The sequence below is a fragment of the Rhinichthys klamathensis genome, unplaced genomic scaffold (genome assembly GCF_029890125.1).
Source record: "Rhinichthys klamathensis goyatoka isolate OS25496 unplaced genomic scaffold, OSU_Roscu_1.1 h1tg000120l_1, whole genome shotgun sequence".
NCBI lineage: Eukaryota > Metazoa > Chordata > Actinopteri > Cypriniformes > Leuciscidae > Rhinichthys > Rhinichthys klamathensis.
The window spans coordinates 392539-408608 of NW_026606657.1; the positions used below are offsets into that span (position 1 = coordinate 392539).

General features: G+C 37.4%; 1 protein-coding gene across 1 annotated transcript; it reads right to left on the reverse strand.

The window, feature by feature from the left end:
- Positions 1-2394: 2394 nt before the first annotated feature.
- On the reverse strand, positions 2395-14891 carry LOC130088538 (serine-rich adhesin for platelets-like). Its single transcript, XM_056255345.1, has 10 exons — positions 6540-14891; positions 6272-6497; positions 5788-5909; positions 5373-5437; positions 5083-5285; positions 4708-4873; positions 3349-3507; positions 3196-3257; positions 2966-3062; positions 2395-2754 (listed from the first exon to the last, which is right to left on the reverse strand). Coding segments are annotated over exons 1-10 (9453 nt in total). The 3' UTR covers positions 2395-2753.
- Between the last annotated feature and the right edge of the window lie 1179 nt (positions 14892-16070).

Genomic DNA, 16070 nt, shown 5'->3' on the forward strand with positions numbered 1-16070 from the left:
AAATGTTGTTTCTCTGGTCTTTTTTTGGCGCTAAAGCCTCGGATGAAACGATAAGCAGCTGACGTGAGCAACTATAATGTCCAAAAACTGATCCATTTAACAAATTTGGCTCGGATAACAGGAAATGAAGTCATGCTTTTCACCTTCTTCTGCATTTACCTTTTTATATTCAAGTTTTAGGAATTTTTATTTATTTTTTGGTCATTTTATTACCTTTTAATTTGTAATTTTAGTCATCTTTAGTATTTTTAATAAACTTATTTGTTTCAGTTAGTTGTCAAGGCAAGATTTCTACAAGTTTGTTCTTTTATTTTATTCCAGCTTTATTTCTAACAAAAATAATTTTCAAAATGTTGTTTTGGTTTACAATAACAAAACTTTTGAGGACTTCTAAGGAACATTGAACTGTGTGAGGTTGATGCTGTCTAAGCTTAAAAAAATCATGGCTAACAATGAACAGGAAATGTTATTTTTATCTTATGGAATTTTTGAAATATGTACTAAAATATACAGTAATGACACAGAATAGTAATTTCAGTGATGTAAGTCGATTCACCTAACATGTGAAATGGAAATGACTCTTTGCAAACCAGTAATTCAACTCTTAAAGGAAGATAAGCTTCCTGATTAATCACAGCCTGATCAAAAGCAGACAAAAGGAAGGGACTGAAGATGGTTGAACCACATACATTAAGGTCTATAATAAGCAAACAACCTGTTTAGATGGCCTTGACTCAAATCTATTATCTGTTAACCCTACGAAAACATTCACTGTCTTACACACACACAGACACATGCATGGTTTCTTGGCTATCTAAATGAGGACATACCATAGACTTCTGTTGTTTTATATACATCCAATTATGATGATTACAGACTAACCCAAACCCACACCCTTAACCTGTTCCTAAAAGAAAATGGTTTACATTTTTTGAATTTATAAACACATTTACTTGTCATATAAACCAATGCATTTCATTTCCAGGACCAATGTGAATGAGTTCCTTCCTGCGGTCTAAAGAATTAAAGTGATGATCAGTTACACCCATTTAACAGTGAACACCACCAATAGCCAGTGACCCAACGCTCACACTCTTGAGATTATAGTTTATATAAGTTGTGCTTTTGAAATGATTGTGAAATCATCACAAAGCTAATGTTAAGTTTTGCAAGAATTATTAACTTCCTAGTCAGTGCTGAGGAAAATTGACTAAATGTGAATTCTTTTTAATTTGGTATTCTCTGAAGATGATGCCATGTACAGTACGTAGACTTTCGTTCATGTCTCTGTTGTCTTCTGCAATCCTGCAGGTGTGGCCCAGTGGTTAAAGATCTGGGCTCAAACAATACAATCCATGAACTACCACCATTGTGTCCTGGTCTGGAGCAACACAACTTACCGGGGACTGTCCCTGAAACCTGAATTAAGTGTAACTTTGGATAAAAGCCTCCGTTAAATGACAAGAGTAAACCAGGGACTGTTAGCAAAATGAGGGAAATGTTTTGTTTAGGTTTGAGAGAATGGGCTACAGTAATATTTACAAGAAAAAGAGGCCTTTGATGAGAAGCAGCAGCCAAATGACAGGTGAAGATTAGCTGCCGTGTAATTAAGTCTGCAGCGCCTCCTAGTGACCTTACAACGACATTGCAACAAACATTTTTTTTTATACCAGTCAACATGATGGCCTACAATAGTCAAAATATGCTTTATTTGAAGAATTTCAGTTGCAAACATGTATTCAACACAGTTATTTTCTTTATAAATATTAATTTAACAATATTTTAATGTGCTTCTCAATGTAAATTCCCTGCTATCATATCAAAAGGCACATAGGACTAGATATATGTAATGTACAACAAAAACAATCAACACAACTAATTAATTACTAGCTACTAATTACACAATGTAATTAGATTACTATAGACCTACTAATTAATCTCTCTAAATTGCATTACTTTCTAAGTCCCATATCAACATTTAGCAGTTGAACAAATACAAAATACGAAACTGCTCTTTTAATTCTTTCAAATAAATAATATAAAATTGCATGAATAAATCTTGACCTTACCAAAGTATTTAAAGAGTTACATAAAAATACAGGCAATGTTTTAACGTTAGATATTAAATCCACTTTTGTTTAATTGTTCTATAGTCTATACAGTATTTAATGCAATTACACCAGAAGTAACTGTAATTAAATTACAAAAAAATGAAGAGTAATCCCTTAAATTACTTTTTCAAGGGGAAATAATTAAATTACAGTAATTAATTAGATATTAATGTATTACACCCAACACTGAGGATTATTATTAATAGTATTTTTTTTATTCCCGATATCACCCTCTCATACCAGGATTCTTCTCTGCATTTCTCTTCAGCTCTCACTCGTTTCCTATCATCAACAAGCGACGAGCAATATGTGTGTGTGTGTGTGTGTGTGTGTGTGTTGAGCAGGAAGCCCCGCCCACATCACAGCTCATTGGACCGATGTGCAGATCCTAATGTATATTAATTACCAAACATGGAGAGTGATTGCGTAAAGTTTACAAGAGGACATTACACGATACACCATTAAAAGCATGCCCTATAGAGAAGCATCACAGAAGTCATAAACATACAAGGTATGTGTGCTTAGTTTTCAGAGCGATAGGGGTGCGCAAACAGAGAGGATTGTTCTGATTGGCCGTGTTTTGTGATTGATTGTGTCGGCGTGGCAAACCAGACATCCATCACTTCAGTTACTCTGGTCTTATCTGTTGCAAAGAGGAAAAAAAAGATTCGCATATTGTGATTAAATAAAATCACATTAATCATTGTAATCAAAAAAATAACAACCACAAATACAGCAAGACATATTTAGTGTCATTAATGATCTTATAATATCTTAGTCATTTTGACTGCTGATTTTAGGTTTTCTTCCTTTTCTCATATATTAAAAAATATATATATAATTTCTTATCCTACCATGCAGATGAATGATAATTGGGCGCTCCATAAGACCCTGATTCTGAGTCTTCTGTGGCTGAAAAGTTTTGATGCCCATAGCCTCTGTCTATGGATCCTGCAATAATATAGTAAATATTTTCAATTATAATAGCCTACGTCACATCATTTCTTATGTTTGAGAGTCTGTTCTTCAGCTGGAGTATATCTACTAAAGCATGCGTAGGTATAGCAACAATATGACATCATACCTCTTGATGTAAAATCAAAGACGACATCATCAAAAAACGATAACTTCCTTTTTCTTGACGTTCTGTTGAAATTAGATTATGGAGTTATTTTTTTATTTTTTTTATTTTTTTTGTATGTTTGAATGCTTAAGTCACATAAAAAGTTCTACAGACCTCTTGGCCCTGTAGAGCACCACACCCATCACAGCTGAAACAATGATAAGTAGAGCAAAAGCTGCTAAACTGCCGAAGAGAACTGCGTAGAAACCAGCCCCTCTGCTGTACAGCTCACACTGATCTCCATAGTACTTCTCAAAGTAAGAACTGGCACACCTGGACAGTTGGCAAAAAGAGTAGGAAAGGATATCATTAAGAAATCATTTCTTAGAGTACGTCATGCGCATGCGTATTACGTGTTCAGTCTATAGGCGTGCACGAGTACTTGACAACCAATACGACAATGGCAGACTACAGGACTGTGTTTTTGCTGTTTAAGATACTGAGTTTATTAATGCTTCTCTAGTGTAGATTTACTGCACCACTACGACCAATGGATACACACTATTTACATAAAATAAATTCTAACATCGTCAACTAATTCTAATTCTAACTACTGGCCTGGCATGCATAATACAGCGTTTTAAGTTGTTTTCACGGATCTGTGTGAACGTGGATCGTTTTGACAACGTTGTCGTCTGTACACAACACTTTTCAAAAACGCAAAGGAAAAACGTTTCTGTTTTTAAGTACATCGATGTTCCGTAAACACACCCTAAAAACGGAAACGTTTTTCCTTTGCGGTTTTGAAAAGTATCGCTTTTAAGTTTTTCGTTGTCAAAACGCTACACGGATCTGCAAAAACGACTAAAAAAATGCTGTATTTTGCTGCCAGGCCAGTAGATGTCACTGTAAAAAAAAAAAAAAACACTACGCGCCTATAGACTGAACATATAGCACTTGCGCATGACGTCACCATTTTCACAAATTCGCATTTTTGTAGTTTACACGGAGATGATAATGGTATCGGTTTCAAAAACCAGCAATTTTAAACTAGTTTTCAAAGGTTTGTGTTTACAGGCCCCTAAAATGCCGTTATTGTGTAAGAACAGCCAAAGCGCATAAAAAGTTTGTGTAAACGCCCCCTAAATTCCTGAAGACATCGCATTTTGCAGACATTTCATTTTTGCCCATCAAATTAAAATGTGTGATTATTTTTTTTAATTGCTATTTTAAATATGAGGTTAACATTTCTTTTTTACTGAGGTGGTACTTAAAAAGTACTAGGTACTGTACACAGTGGGAAACCCCCAAAAATGAGCCCTACCGAGCAGTACCATGCAGTGGAAAAGCACCAATAGTGATTCAGGATAAGACATAAACATGGTTTGGAAGATGGGTTCATGATGCACTCGCTTATTTAATAATATTGCACAAAACATAAAGTTACATAGTGTACCTTTAAAAGAAAATATCCTTTGATTAACTGTAGACTGTGCAGTTTGTAATTATTAGAATTTGCATTGAAGCACTTACTTGCACTGTGGTCCATTTATTGCATTTAGGCATTCACCATGTTGATTGCAGTAGTTGATATTTTTTTTGCATGATCCCACACATACCCATACTCCATTTTCAATCTCCTCCGTTAAGTTTGCAAAATTCTCAGGGCAGTTCACATATGGTTTTAGTTCTGAAATATCTACACATGACAAAGATAAAAAAAGGTGATATCCAAATTAAAGATCTCAATAAATGAATACAAAAGACATCTGGAGCCATATTACAGAAACATTAGAAATAATGGTAGAACAGTAATGTGTCCCCTAAAGGAATTCTGCCTTTTGTTTCTTACTAAAATATGTTAAATGATGATATCTTATCTGTTTTTAAAATAAAAAGGTAACTTACCCAATACTGTAGCATTCTCCATGGTAATATTGCTAGCTTCGATGCTTCGATTACCGAGAGCTACGGTGAGATTTTTCAGGGAATTTGGGTCTTCAAATATTTTTTCCAGAGTCGGTCCCAGATTTGTATTTAGAAACGTTATTTGTGAGTTGTTGTTGGGATAGTTATATTCTGCAACACTTTCAGCAACGACACTTCCACTCCTTGAAAAAGTACATGCCACATATTAATATAATTTTGCTTTGCAAATATATTAGTAAATGTACGAAATTCAAGATAAATTAACTTACTTTAGCCTAACAATGTGCACGTCTTTGAAGTTTTGTGCATTTGCTCTTTTGCAAAGAACTGAAAGCTGTTAAAAAAACAAAAATATGTTTTTTTCCTGCATATAAATATTTATACAATATATTTTGCAAATATGCAGATAATAACTTATGCAATTAACTAAATTAGTTAAGGATTTATTGAAGTATTGCAATCATTTTTTGTAATCTAATTTGATTTCAGACCTGTTCTGTTAAATAAATAAAAAATCAAATGCAAATAACGTTCATATATTTTTGATTTGATTTATTTTATAAGTTTGGCTTAAGAGTCTGAATACTTTTAGGTCCACTGTATCAACACATTTTTTTTTTTTTTTTTTTTTTACAAAATGGGTGAGCTTTAAATTACTTCAGGAAAAGGAATTATAAAATGTACCTCTTGTTTTAAGATGAAAATTAGTTTTTTCGATTCGGAAGAGTTCAAATTTCCATACTCAGGAATATAGTCCATCGAAATTCGAAGAGAGATATTTGCCTTCCTTGTGGGTATTCCTCCAGCTGCAAATAAATAATAGATTTAGAAAGATTAGAAAGAATTCGATATTTGAACATGAGAGACATAAGTGAGCTGCAAATTGAAACTATTGTGCTAAATCTTTTGTAATAAAAGAACTTTAAGGACATCAAGTATGTATGTGGGTTGTGTGACATTTTAGCTCTAAAACATTTAAGCAGGAACTAACTTTCAGATGAAAAACTTATTGGCTACAAGTATCTTAGGGGCTGAATTTCTATTGATTCAATACACACAGTACAGTGAAATAATTATTTACAACAAATGTGGAAAATAAGAGGAAATAGAGAACACCAACAACAAGTGTAATATAATATAAGAAAAGTAAAGTATGATGAATACTTACACAAAATAGCCGTAGAAGAGTCATTTGCGAAATTGCAAGTTTCTCCATAAGTGAAAGGATTGCATTTACATTCACATTTCCCAGATGTTACATTGAAAATGCATGGAGATCCACTACACTGACATTGCTCCAGACAGTTTTGAGTTGTTGAAACTGAACTAAAAGTTGTGGATAAAGGAGGTTTTGATGATGTTGATGTTGATGATGTTGATGTTGATGTTGATGTTGATGATGTTGATGTTGATGATGATGATGATGATGATGATGATGTTGGTGTTGGTGTTGGTGTTGGTGTTGATGATGATGATGATGATGATGTTGATGTTGGTGTTGATGATGATGTTGATGATGTTGATGTTGATGTTGGTGTTGATGATGATGATGATGATGATGTTGTTGATGTTGATGTTGATGATGTTGATGTTGATGATGTTGATGTTGATGATGTTGATGTTGATGATGATGATGATGATGATGATGATGATGATGTTGGTGTTGGTGTTGATGATGATGATGATGATGATGATGATGTTGGTGTTGATGATGATGATGATGATGATGATGATGATGTTGATGTTGGTGTTGATGATGATGATGATGATGATGATGAAGTTGTTGATGTTGATGTTGATGATGTTGGTGTTTCCAGTGTTGAACCACTTTCACTTGTAGATGATTCTAATGTGGTTGTGCTCATAGGGGATATAGCTGTTGTAATTGTTGAGTAAGCTGTCGTTGTAGATTCAGTTTCTGTGCTAGAAGTATCTGGAGAGGTTTGTGTCTGCTGGCTTGTTGTTTGTTCTACACTAGCTGAAGATATTTCTGTGGTAGATGAACTCAATTCTGATGTACTTTCTGTCATAGAAGATGGTGAAGATGGAGAGGTACCTGTTGTGGATAATGAAGTTTCCAGTGTTGAACCACTTTCACTTGTAGATGATTCTAATGTGGTTGTGCTCATAGGGGACATAGCTGTTGTAAATGTTGAGTAAGCTGTCGTTGTAGATCCAGTTTCTGTGCTAGAAGTATCTGGAGAGGTTTGTGTCTGCTGGCTTGTTGTTTGTTCTACACTAGCTGAAGATATTTCGGTTGTGGATGAACTCAAATCTGATGTACTTTCTGTCATAGAAGATGGTGAAGATGGAGAGGTACCTGTTGTGGGTATTGTAGTTTCCAGTGTTGATCCACTTTCACTTGTAGATGATTCTAATGTGGTTGTGCTCATAGGGGACATAGCTGTAAATGTTGAGTAAGCTGTCGTTGTAGATTCAGTTTCTGTGCTCGAAGTATCTGGAGAGGTTTGTGTCTGCTGGCTTGTTGTTTGTTCTACACTAGCTGAAGATATTTCGGTTGTGGATGAACTCAAATCTGATGTACTTTCTGTCATAGAAGATGGTGAAGATGGAGAGGTACCTGTTGTGGATAATGGAGTTTCCAGTGTTGATCCACTTTCACTTGTAGATGATTCTAATATGGTTGTGCTCATAGGGGATATAGCTGTTGTAATTGTTGAGTAAGCTGTCGTTGTAGATTCAGTTTCTGTGCTCGAAGTATCTGGAGAGGTTTGTGTCTGCTGGCTTGTTGTTTGTTCTACACTAGCTGAAGATATTTCGGTTGTGGATGAACTCAAATCTGATGTACTTTCTGTCATAGAAGATGGTGAAGATGGAGAGGTACCTGTTGTGGATAATGGAGTTTCCAGTGTTGATCCACTTTCACTTGTAGATGATTCTAATATGGTTGTGCTCATAGGGGATATAGCTGTTGTAATTGTTGAGTAAGCTGTCGTTGTAGATTCAGTTTCTGTGCTAGAAGTATCTGGAGAGGTTTGTGTCTGCTGGCTTGTTGTTTGTTCTACACTAGCTGAAGATATTTCTGTTGTAGATGAGGTCAATTCTGATGTACTTTCTGTTGTAGAAGATGGTGAAGATGGAGAGGTACCTGTTGTGGATATTGTAGTTTCCAGTGTTGAACCACTTTCACTTGTAGATGATTCTAATGTGTTTGTGCTCATAGGGGATATAGCTGTTGTAATTGTTGAGTAAGCTGTCGTTGTAGATTCAGTTTCTGTGCTAGAAGTATCTGGAGAGGTTTGTGTCTGCTGGCTTGTTGTTTGTTCTACACTAGCTGAAGATATTTCTGTTGTAGATGAAGTCAATTCTGAAGTACTCTCTGTCGTAGAGAATTGTGAGGATGGAGAGGTACCTGTTGTGGATAATAGAGTTTCTAGTGTTGAACCACTTTCACTTGTAGATGATTCTAATGTGGTTGTGCTCATAGGGGATATAGCTGTTGTAATTGTTGAGTAAGCTGTCGTTGTAGATTCAGTTTCTGTGCTAGAAGTATCTGGAGAGGTTTGTGTCTGCTGGCTTGTTGTTTGTTCTACACTAGCTGAAGATATTTCGGTTGTGGATGAACTCAAATCTGATGTACTTTCTGTCATAGAAGATGGTGAAGATGGAGAGGTACCTGTTGTGGATAATGGAGTTTCCAGTGTTGATCCACTTTCACTTGTAGATGATTCTAATATGGTTGTGCTCATAGGGGATATAGCTGTTGTAATTGTTGAGTAAGCTGTCGTTGTAGATTCAGTTTCTGTGCTAGAAGTATCTGGAGAGGTTTGTGTCTGCTGGCTTGTTGTTTGTTCTACACTAGCTGAAGATATTTCTGTTGTAGATGAAGTCAATTCTGAAGTACTCTCTGTCGTAGAGAATTGTGAGGATGGAGAGGTACCTGTTGTGGATAATAGAGTTTCTAGTGTTGAACCACTTTCACTTGTAGATGATTCTAATGTGGTTGTGCTCATAGGGGATATAGCTGTTGTAATTGTTGAGTAAGCTGTCGTTGTAGATTCGGTTTCTGTGCTAGAAGTATCTGGAGAGGTTTGTGTCTGCTGGCTTGTTGTTTGTTCTACACTAGCTGAAGATATTTCGGTTGTAGGTGAAGTCAATTCTGATGTACTTTCTGTCATAGAAGATGGTGAAGATGGAGAGGTACCTGTTGTGGATATTGTAGTTTCCAGTGTTGAACCACTTTCACTTGTAGATGATTCTAATGTGGTTGTGCTCATAGGGGACATAGCTGTTGTAAATGTTGAGTAAGCTGTCGTTGTAGATTCAGTTTCTGTGCTAGAAGTATCTGGAGAGGTTTGTGTCTGCTGGCTTGTTGTTTGTTCTACACTAGCTGAAGATATTTCTGTGGTAGATGAACTCAATTCTGATGTACTTTCTGTCATAGAAGATGGTGAAGATGGAGAGGTACCTGTTGTGGATATTGTAGTTTCCAGTGTTGAACCACTTTCACTTGTAGATGATTCTATTGTGGTTGTGCTCATAGGGGACATAGCTGTTGTAAATGTTGAGTAAGCTGTCGTTGTAGATTCAGTTTCTGTGCTAGAAGTATCTGGAGAGGTTTGTGTCTGCTGGCTTGTTGTTTGTTCTACACTAGCTGAAGATATTTCTGTGGTAGATGAACTCAATTCTGATGTACTTTCTGTCATAGAAGATGGTGAAGATGGAGAGGTACCTGTTGTGGATATTGTAGTTTCCAGTGTTGAACCACTTTCACTTGTAGATGATTCTATTGTGGTTGTGCTCATAGGGGACATAGCTGTTGTAAATGTTGAGTAAGCTGTCGTTGTAGATTCAGTTTCTGTGCTAGAAGTATCTGGAGAGGTTTGTGTCTGCTGGCTTGTTGTTTGTTCTACACTAGCTGAAGATATTTCGGTTGTATATGAAGTCAATTCTGATGTACTTTCTGTCATAGAAGATGGTGAAGATGGAGAGGTAGCTGTTGTGGATAATGGAGTTTCCAGTGTTGAACCACTTTCACTTGTAGATGATTCTAATGTGTTTGTGCTCATAGGGGACATAGCTGTTGTAAATGTTGAGTAAGCTGTCGTTGTAGATTCAGTTTCTGTGCTAGAAGTATCTGGAGAGGTTTGTGTCTGCTGGCTTGTTGTTTGTTCTACACTAGCTGAAGATATTTCTGTTGTAGATGAAGTCAATTCTGAAGTACTCTCTGTCGTAGAGAATTGTGAAGATGGAGAGGTACCTGTTGTGGATAATGGAGTTTCCAGTGTTGAACCACTTTCACTTGTAGATGATTCTAATGTGTTTGTGCTCATATAGGACATAGCTGTTGTAAATGTTGAGTAAGCTGTCGTTGTAGATTCAGTTTCTGTGCTAGAAGTATCTGGAGAGGTTTGTGTCTGCTGGCTTGTTGATTGTTCGACACTAGCTGAAGATATTTCTGTGGTAGATGAACTCAATTCTGATGTACTTTCTGTCATAGAAGATGGTGAAGATGGAGAGGTACCTGTTGTGGATATTGTAGTTTCCAGTGTTGAACCACTTTCACTTGTAGATGATTCTAATGTGGTTGTGCTCATAGGGGACATAGCTGTTGTAAATGTTGAGTAAGCTGTCGTTGTAGATTCAGTTTCTGTGCTAGAAGTATCTGGAGAGGTTTGTGTCTGCTGGCTTGTTGATTGTTCGACACTAGCTGAAGATATTTCTGTGGTAGATGAACTCAATTCTGATGTACTTTCTGTCATAGAAGATGGTGAAGATGGAGAGGTACCTGTTGTGGATATTGTAGTTTCCAGTGTTGAACCACTTTCACTTGTAGATGATTCTAATGTGGTTGTGCTCATAGGGGATATAGCTGTTGTAATTGTTGAGTAAGCTGTCGTTGTAGATTCAGTTTCTGTGCTAGAAGTATCTGGAGAGGTTTGTGTCTGCTGGCTTGTTGTTTGTTCTACACTAGCTGAAGATATTTCTGTTGTAGATGAAGTCAATTCTGAACTACTTTCTGTTGTAGAAGATGGTGAAGATGGAGAGGTACCTGTTGTGAATATTGTAGTTTCCAGTGTTGAACCACTTTCACTTGTAGATGATTCTAATGTGGTTGTGCTCATAGGGGACATAGCTGTTGTAAATGTTGAGTAAGCTGTCGTTGTAGATTCAGTTTCTTTGCTAGAAGTATCTGGAGAGGTTTGTGTCTGCTGGCTTGTTGTTTGTTCTACACTAGCTGAAGATATTTCTGTGGTAGATGAACTCAATTCTGATGTACTTTCTGTCATGGAAGATGGTGAAGATGGAGAGGTACCTGTTGTGGATATTGTAGTTTCCAGTGTTGAACCACTTTTACTTGTAGATGATTCTATTGTGGTTGTGCTCATAGGGGACATAGCTGTTGTAAATGTTGAGTAAGCTGTCGTTGTAGATTCAGTTTCTGTCCTAGAAGTATCTGGAGAGGTTTGTGTTTGCTGGCTTGTTGTTTGTTCTACACTAGCTGAAGATGTTTCGGTTGTGGATGAACTCAATTCTGATGTACTTTCTGTCATAGAAGTTGGTGAAGATGGAGAGGTACCTGTTGTGGATAATGAAGTTTCCAGTGTTGATCCAGTTTCACTTGTAGATGATTCTAATGTGGTTGTGCTCATAGGGCATATAGCTGTTGTAATTGTTGAGTAAGCTGTCGTTGTAGATTCAGTTTCTGTGCTAGAAGTATCTGGAGAGGTTTGTGTCTGCTGGCTTGTTGTTTTTTCTACACTAGCTGAAGATATTTCGGTTGTAGATGAAGTCAATTCTGATGTACTTTCTGTCATAGAAGATAGTGAAGATGGAGAGGTAGCTGTTGTGGATAATGGAGTTTCCAGTGTTGAACCACTTTCACTTGTAGATGATTCTAATGTGGTTGTGCTCATAGGGGACATAGCTGTTGTAAATGTTGAGTAAGCTGTCGTTGTAGATTCAGTTTCTGTGCTAGAAGTATCTGGAGAGGTTTGTGTCTGCTGGCTTGTTGTTTGTTCTACACTAGCTGAAGATATTTCGGTTGTAGATGAAGTCAATTCTGATGTACTTTCTGTCATAGAAGATGGTGAAGATGGAGAGGTAGCTGTTGTGGATAATGGAGTTTCCAGTGTTGAACCACTTTCACTTGTAGATGATTCTATTGTGGTTGTGCTCATAGGGGACATAGCTGTTGTAATTGTTGAGTAAGCTGTCGTTGTAGATTCAGTTTCTGTGCTCGAAGTATCTGGAGAGGTTTGTGTCTGCTGGCTTGTTGTTTGTTCTACACTAGCTGAAGATATTTCTGTTGTAGATGAAGTCAATTCTGAACTACTTTCTGTTGTAGAAGATGGTGAAGATGGAGAGGTACCTGTTGTGAATATTGTAGTTTCCAGTGTTGAACCACTTTCACTTGTAGATGATTCTATTGTGGTTGTGCTCATAGGGGACATAGCTGTTGTAAATGTTGAGTAAGCTGTCGTTGTAGATTCAGTTTCTGTGCTAGAAGTATCTGGAGAGGTTTGTGTCTGCTGGCTTGTTGTTTGTTCTACACTAGCTGAAGATATTTCGGTTGTGGATGAACTCAATTCTGATGTACTTTCTGTCATAGAAGTTGGTGAAGATGGAGAGGTACCTGTTGTGGATAATGAAGTTTCCAGTGTTGATCCACTTTCACTTGTAGATGATTCTATTGTGGTTGTGCTCATAGGGGACATAGCTGTTGTAAATGTTGGGTAAGCTGTCGTTGTAGATTCAGTTTCTGTGCTAGAAGTATCTGGAGAGGTTTGTGTCTGCTGGCTTGTTGTTTGTTCTACACTAGCTGAAGATATTTCGGTTGTGGATGAACTCAATTCTGATGTACTTTCTGTCATAGAAGTTGGTGAAGATGGAGAGGTACCTGTTGTGGATAATGAAGTTTCCAGTGTTGATCCACTTTCACTTGTAGATGATTCTAATGTGGTTGTGCTCATAGGGGACATAGCTGTTGTAATCGTTGAGTAAGCTGTCGTTGTAGATTCAGTTTCTGTGCTAGAAGTATCTGGAGAGGTTTGTGTCTGCTGGCTTGTTGTTTGTTCTACACTAGCTGAAGATATTTCTGTTGTAGATGAAGTCAATTCTGAAGTACTCTCTGTCGTAGAGAATTGTGAAGATGGAGAGGTACCTGTTGTGGATAATGGAGTTTCCAGTGTTGAACCACTTTCACTTGTAGATGATTCTAATATGGTTGTGCTCATAGGGGACATAGCTGTTGTAAATGTTGAGTAAGCTGTCGTTGTAGATTCAGTTTCTTTGCTAGAAGTATCTGGAGTGGTTTGTGTCTGCTGGCTTCTTGTTTGTTCTACACTAGCTGAAGATATTTCTGTTGTAGATGAAGTCAATTCTGAACTACTTTCTGTTGTAGAAGATGGTGAAGATGGAGAGGTACCTGTTGTGAATATTGTAGTTTCCAGTGTTGAACCACTTTCACTTGTAGATGATTCTAATGTGGTTGTGCTCATAGGGGACATAGCTGTTGTAAATGTTGAGTAAGCTGTCGTTGTAGATTCAGTTTCTGTGCTAGAAGTATCTGGAGAGGTTTGTGTCTCCTGGCTTGTTGTTTGTTCTACACTAGCTGAAGATATTTCGGTTGTGGATGAACTCAATTCTGATGTACTTTCTGTCATAGAAGTTGGTGAAGATGGAGAGGTACCTGTTGTGGATAATGGAGTTTCCAGTGTTGATCCACTCTCACTTGTAGATGATTCTAATGTGGTTGTGCTCATTGGGGATATAGCTGTTGTAATTGTTGAGTAAGCTGTCGTTGTAGATTCAGTTTCTGTGCTAGAAGTATCTGGAGAGGTTTGTGTCTGCTGGCTTGTTGTTTGTTCTACACTAGCTGAAGATATTTCGGTTGTGGATGAACTCAATTCTGATGTACTTTCTGTCATAGAAGTTGGTGAAGATGGAGAGGTACCTGTTGTGGATAATGAAGTTTCCAGTGTTGATCCACTCTCACTTGTAGATGATTCTAATGTTGTTGTGCTCATAGGGGATATAGCTGTTGTAATTGTTGAGTAAGCTGTCGTTGTAGCTTCGGTTTCTGTGCTAGAAGTATCTGGAGAGGTTTGTGTCTGCTGGCTTGTTGTTTGTTCTACACTAGCTGAAGATATTTCTGTTGTAGATGAAGTCAATTCTGAAGTACTCTCTGTCGTAGAGAATTGTGAAGATGGAGAGGTACCTGTTGTGGATAATGGAGTTTCCAGTGTTGAACCACTTTCACTTGTAGATGATTCTATTGTGGTTGTGCTCATAGGGGACATAGCGGTTGTAATTGTTGAGTAAGCTGTCGTTGTAGATTCAGTTTCTGTGCTAGAAGTATCTGGAGAGGTTTGTGTCTGCTGGCTTGTTGTTTGTTCTACACTAGCTGAAGATATTTCTGTTGTAGATGAAGTCAATTCTGAAGTACTCTCTGTCGTAGAGAATTGTGAAGATGGAGAGGTACCTGTTGTGGATAATGGAGTTTCCAGTGTTGAACCACTTTCACTTGTAGATGATTCTAATGTGGTTGTGCTCATAGGGGACATAGCTGTTGTAAATGTTGAGTAAGCTGTCGTAGATTCAGTTTCTGTGCTAGAAGTATCTGGAGAGGTTTGTGTCTGCTGGCTTGTTGTTTGTTCTACACTAGCTGAAGATATTTCGGTTGTATATGAAGTCAATTCTGGTGTACTTTCTGTCATAGAAGATGGTGAAGATGGAGAGGTACCTGTTGTGGATAATGGAGTTTCCAGTGTTGAACCACTTTCACTTGTAGATGATTCTAATGTGGTTGTGCTCATAGGGGACATAGCTGTTGTAATTGTTGAGTAAGCTGTCGTTGTAGATTCAGTTTCTGTGCTAAAAGTATCTGGAGAGGTTTGTGTCTGCTGGCTTGTTGTTTCTTCTATACCAGCTGAAGATATTACTGTTGTAGATGAAGTCAATTCTGATGTACTTTCTGTCGTAGAAGATGGTGAAGATGGAGAGGTACCTGTTGTGGATAATGTAGTTTCCAGTGTTGAACCACTTTCACTTGTAGATGATTCTAATGTGGTTGTGCTCATAGGGGACATAGCTGTTGTAATTGTTGAGTAAGCTGTCGTTGTAGATTCAGTTTCTGTGCTAGAAGTATCTGGAGTTGTTTGTGTCTGCTGGCTTGTTGTTTGTTCTACACTAGCTGAAGATATTTCTGTTGTAGATGAAGTCAATTTTGAACTACTTTCTGTTGTAGAAGATGGTGCAGATGGAGAGGTACCTGTTGTGAATATTGTAGTTTCCAGAGTTGAACCACTTTCACTTGTAGATGATTCTAATGTGGTTGTGCTCATAGGGGACATAGCTGTAAATGTTGAGTAAGCTGTCGTTGTAGATTCAGTTTCTGTGCTCGAAGTATCTGGAGAGGTTTGTGTCTGCTGGCTTGTTGTTTGTTCTACAGTAGCTGAAGATATTTCTGTGGTAGATGAGGTCAATTCTGATGTACTTTCTGTCATAGAAGTTGGTGAAGATGGAGAGGTACCTGTTGTGGATAATGAAGTTTCCAGTGTTGATCCACTTTCACTTGTAGATGATTCTAATGTGGTTGTGCTCATAGGGGATATAGCTGTTGTAATTGTTGAGTAAGCTGTCGTTGTAGATTCAGTTTCTGTGCTAGAAGTATCTGGAGAGGTTTGTGTCTGCTGGCTTGTTGTTTGTTCTACACTAGCTGAAGATATTTCTGTTGTAGATGAAGTCAATTCTGAAGTACTCTCTGTCGTAGAGAATTGTGAAGATGGAGAGGTACCTGTCGTGGATAATGGAGTTTCCAGTGTTGAACCACTTTCACTTGTAGATGATTCTAATGTGGTTGTGCTCATAGGGGACAGAGCTGTTGTAATTGTTGAGTAAGCTGTCGTTGTAGATTCAGTTTCTGTGCTCGAAGTATCTGGAGAGGTTTGTGTCTGCTGGCTTGTTGTTTGTTCTACACTAGCTGAAGATATTTCTGTTGTAGA

What these genes read in the sequence shown, in the direction of transcription:
- LOC130088538 (XM_056255345.1), bottom strand. Translation starts at nt 14,891, where the DNA reads ATGTCCCCTATGAGCACAACCACATTAGAATCATCTACAAGTGAAAGT. An exon ending in CTCTTCTACGGCTATTTTGT is followed by an intron (nt 5,910 to 6,271) that starts GTAAGTATTCAT and finishes ATTTATTTGCAG; the next exon opens with CTGGAGGAATACCCACAAGG. An exon ending in GTGCACATTGTTAGGCTAAA is followed by an intron (nt 5,286 to 5,372) that starts GTAAGTTAATTT and finishes TACTTTTTCAAG; the next exon opens with GAGTGGAAGTGTCGTTGCTG.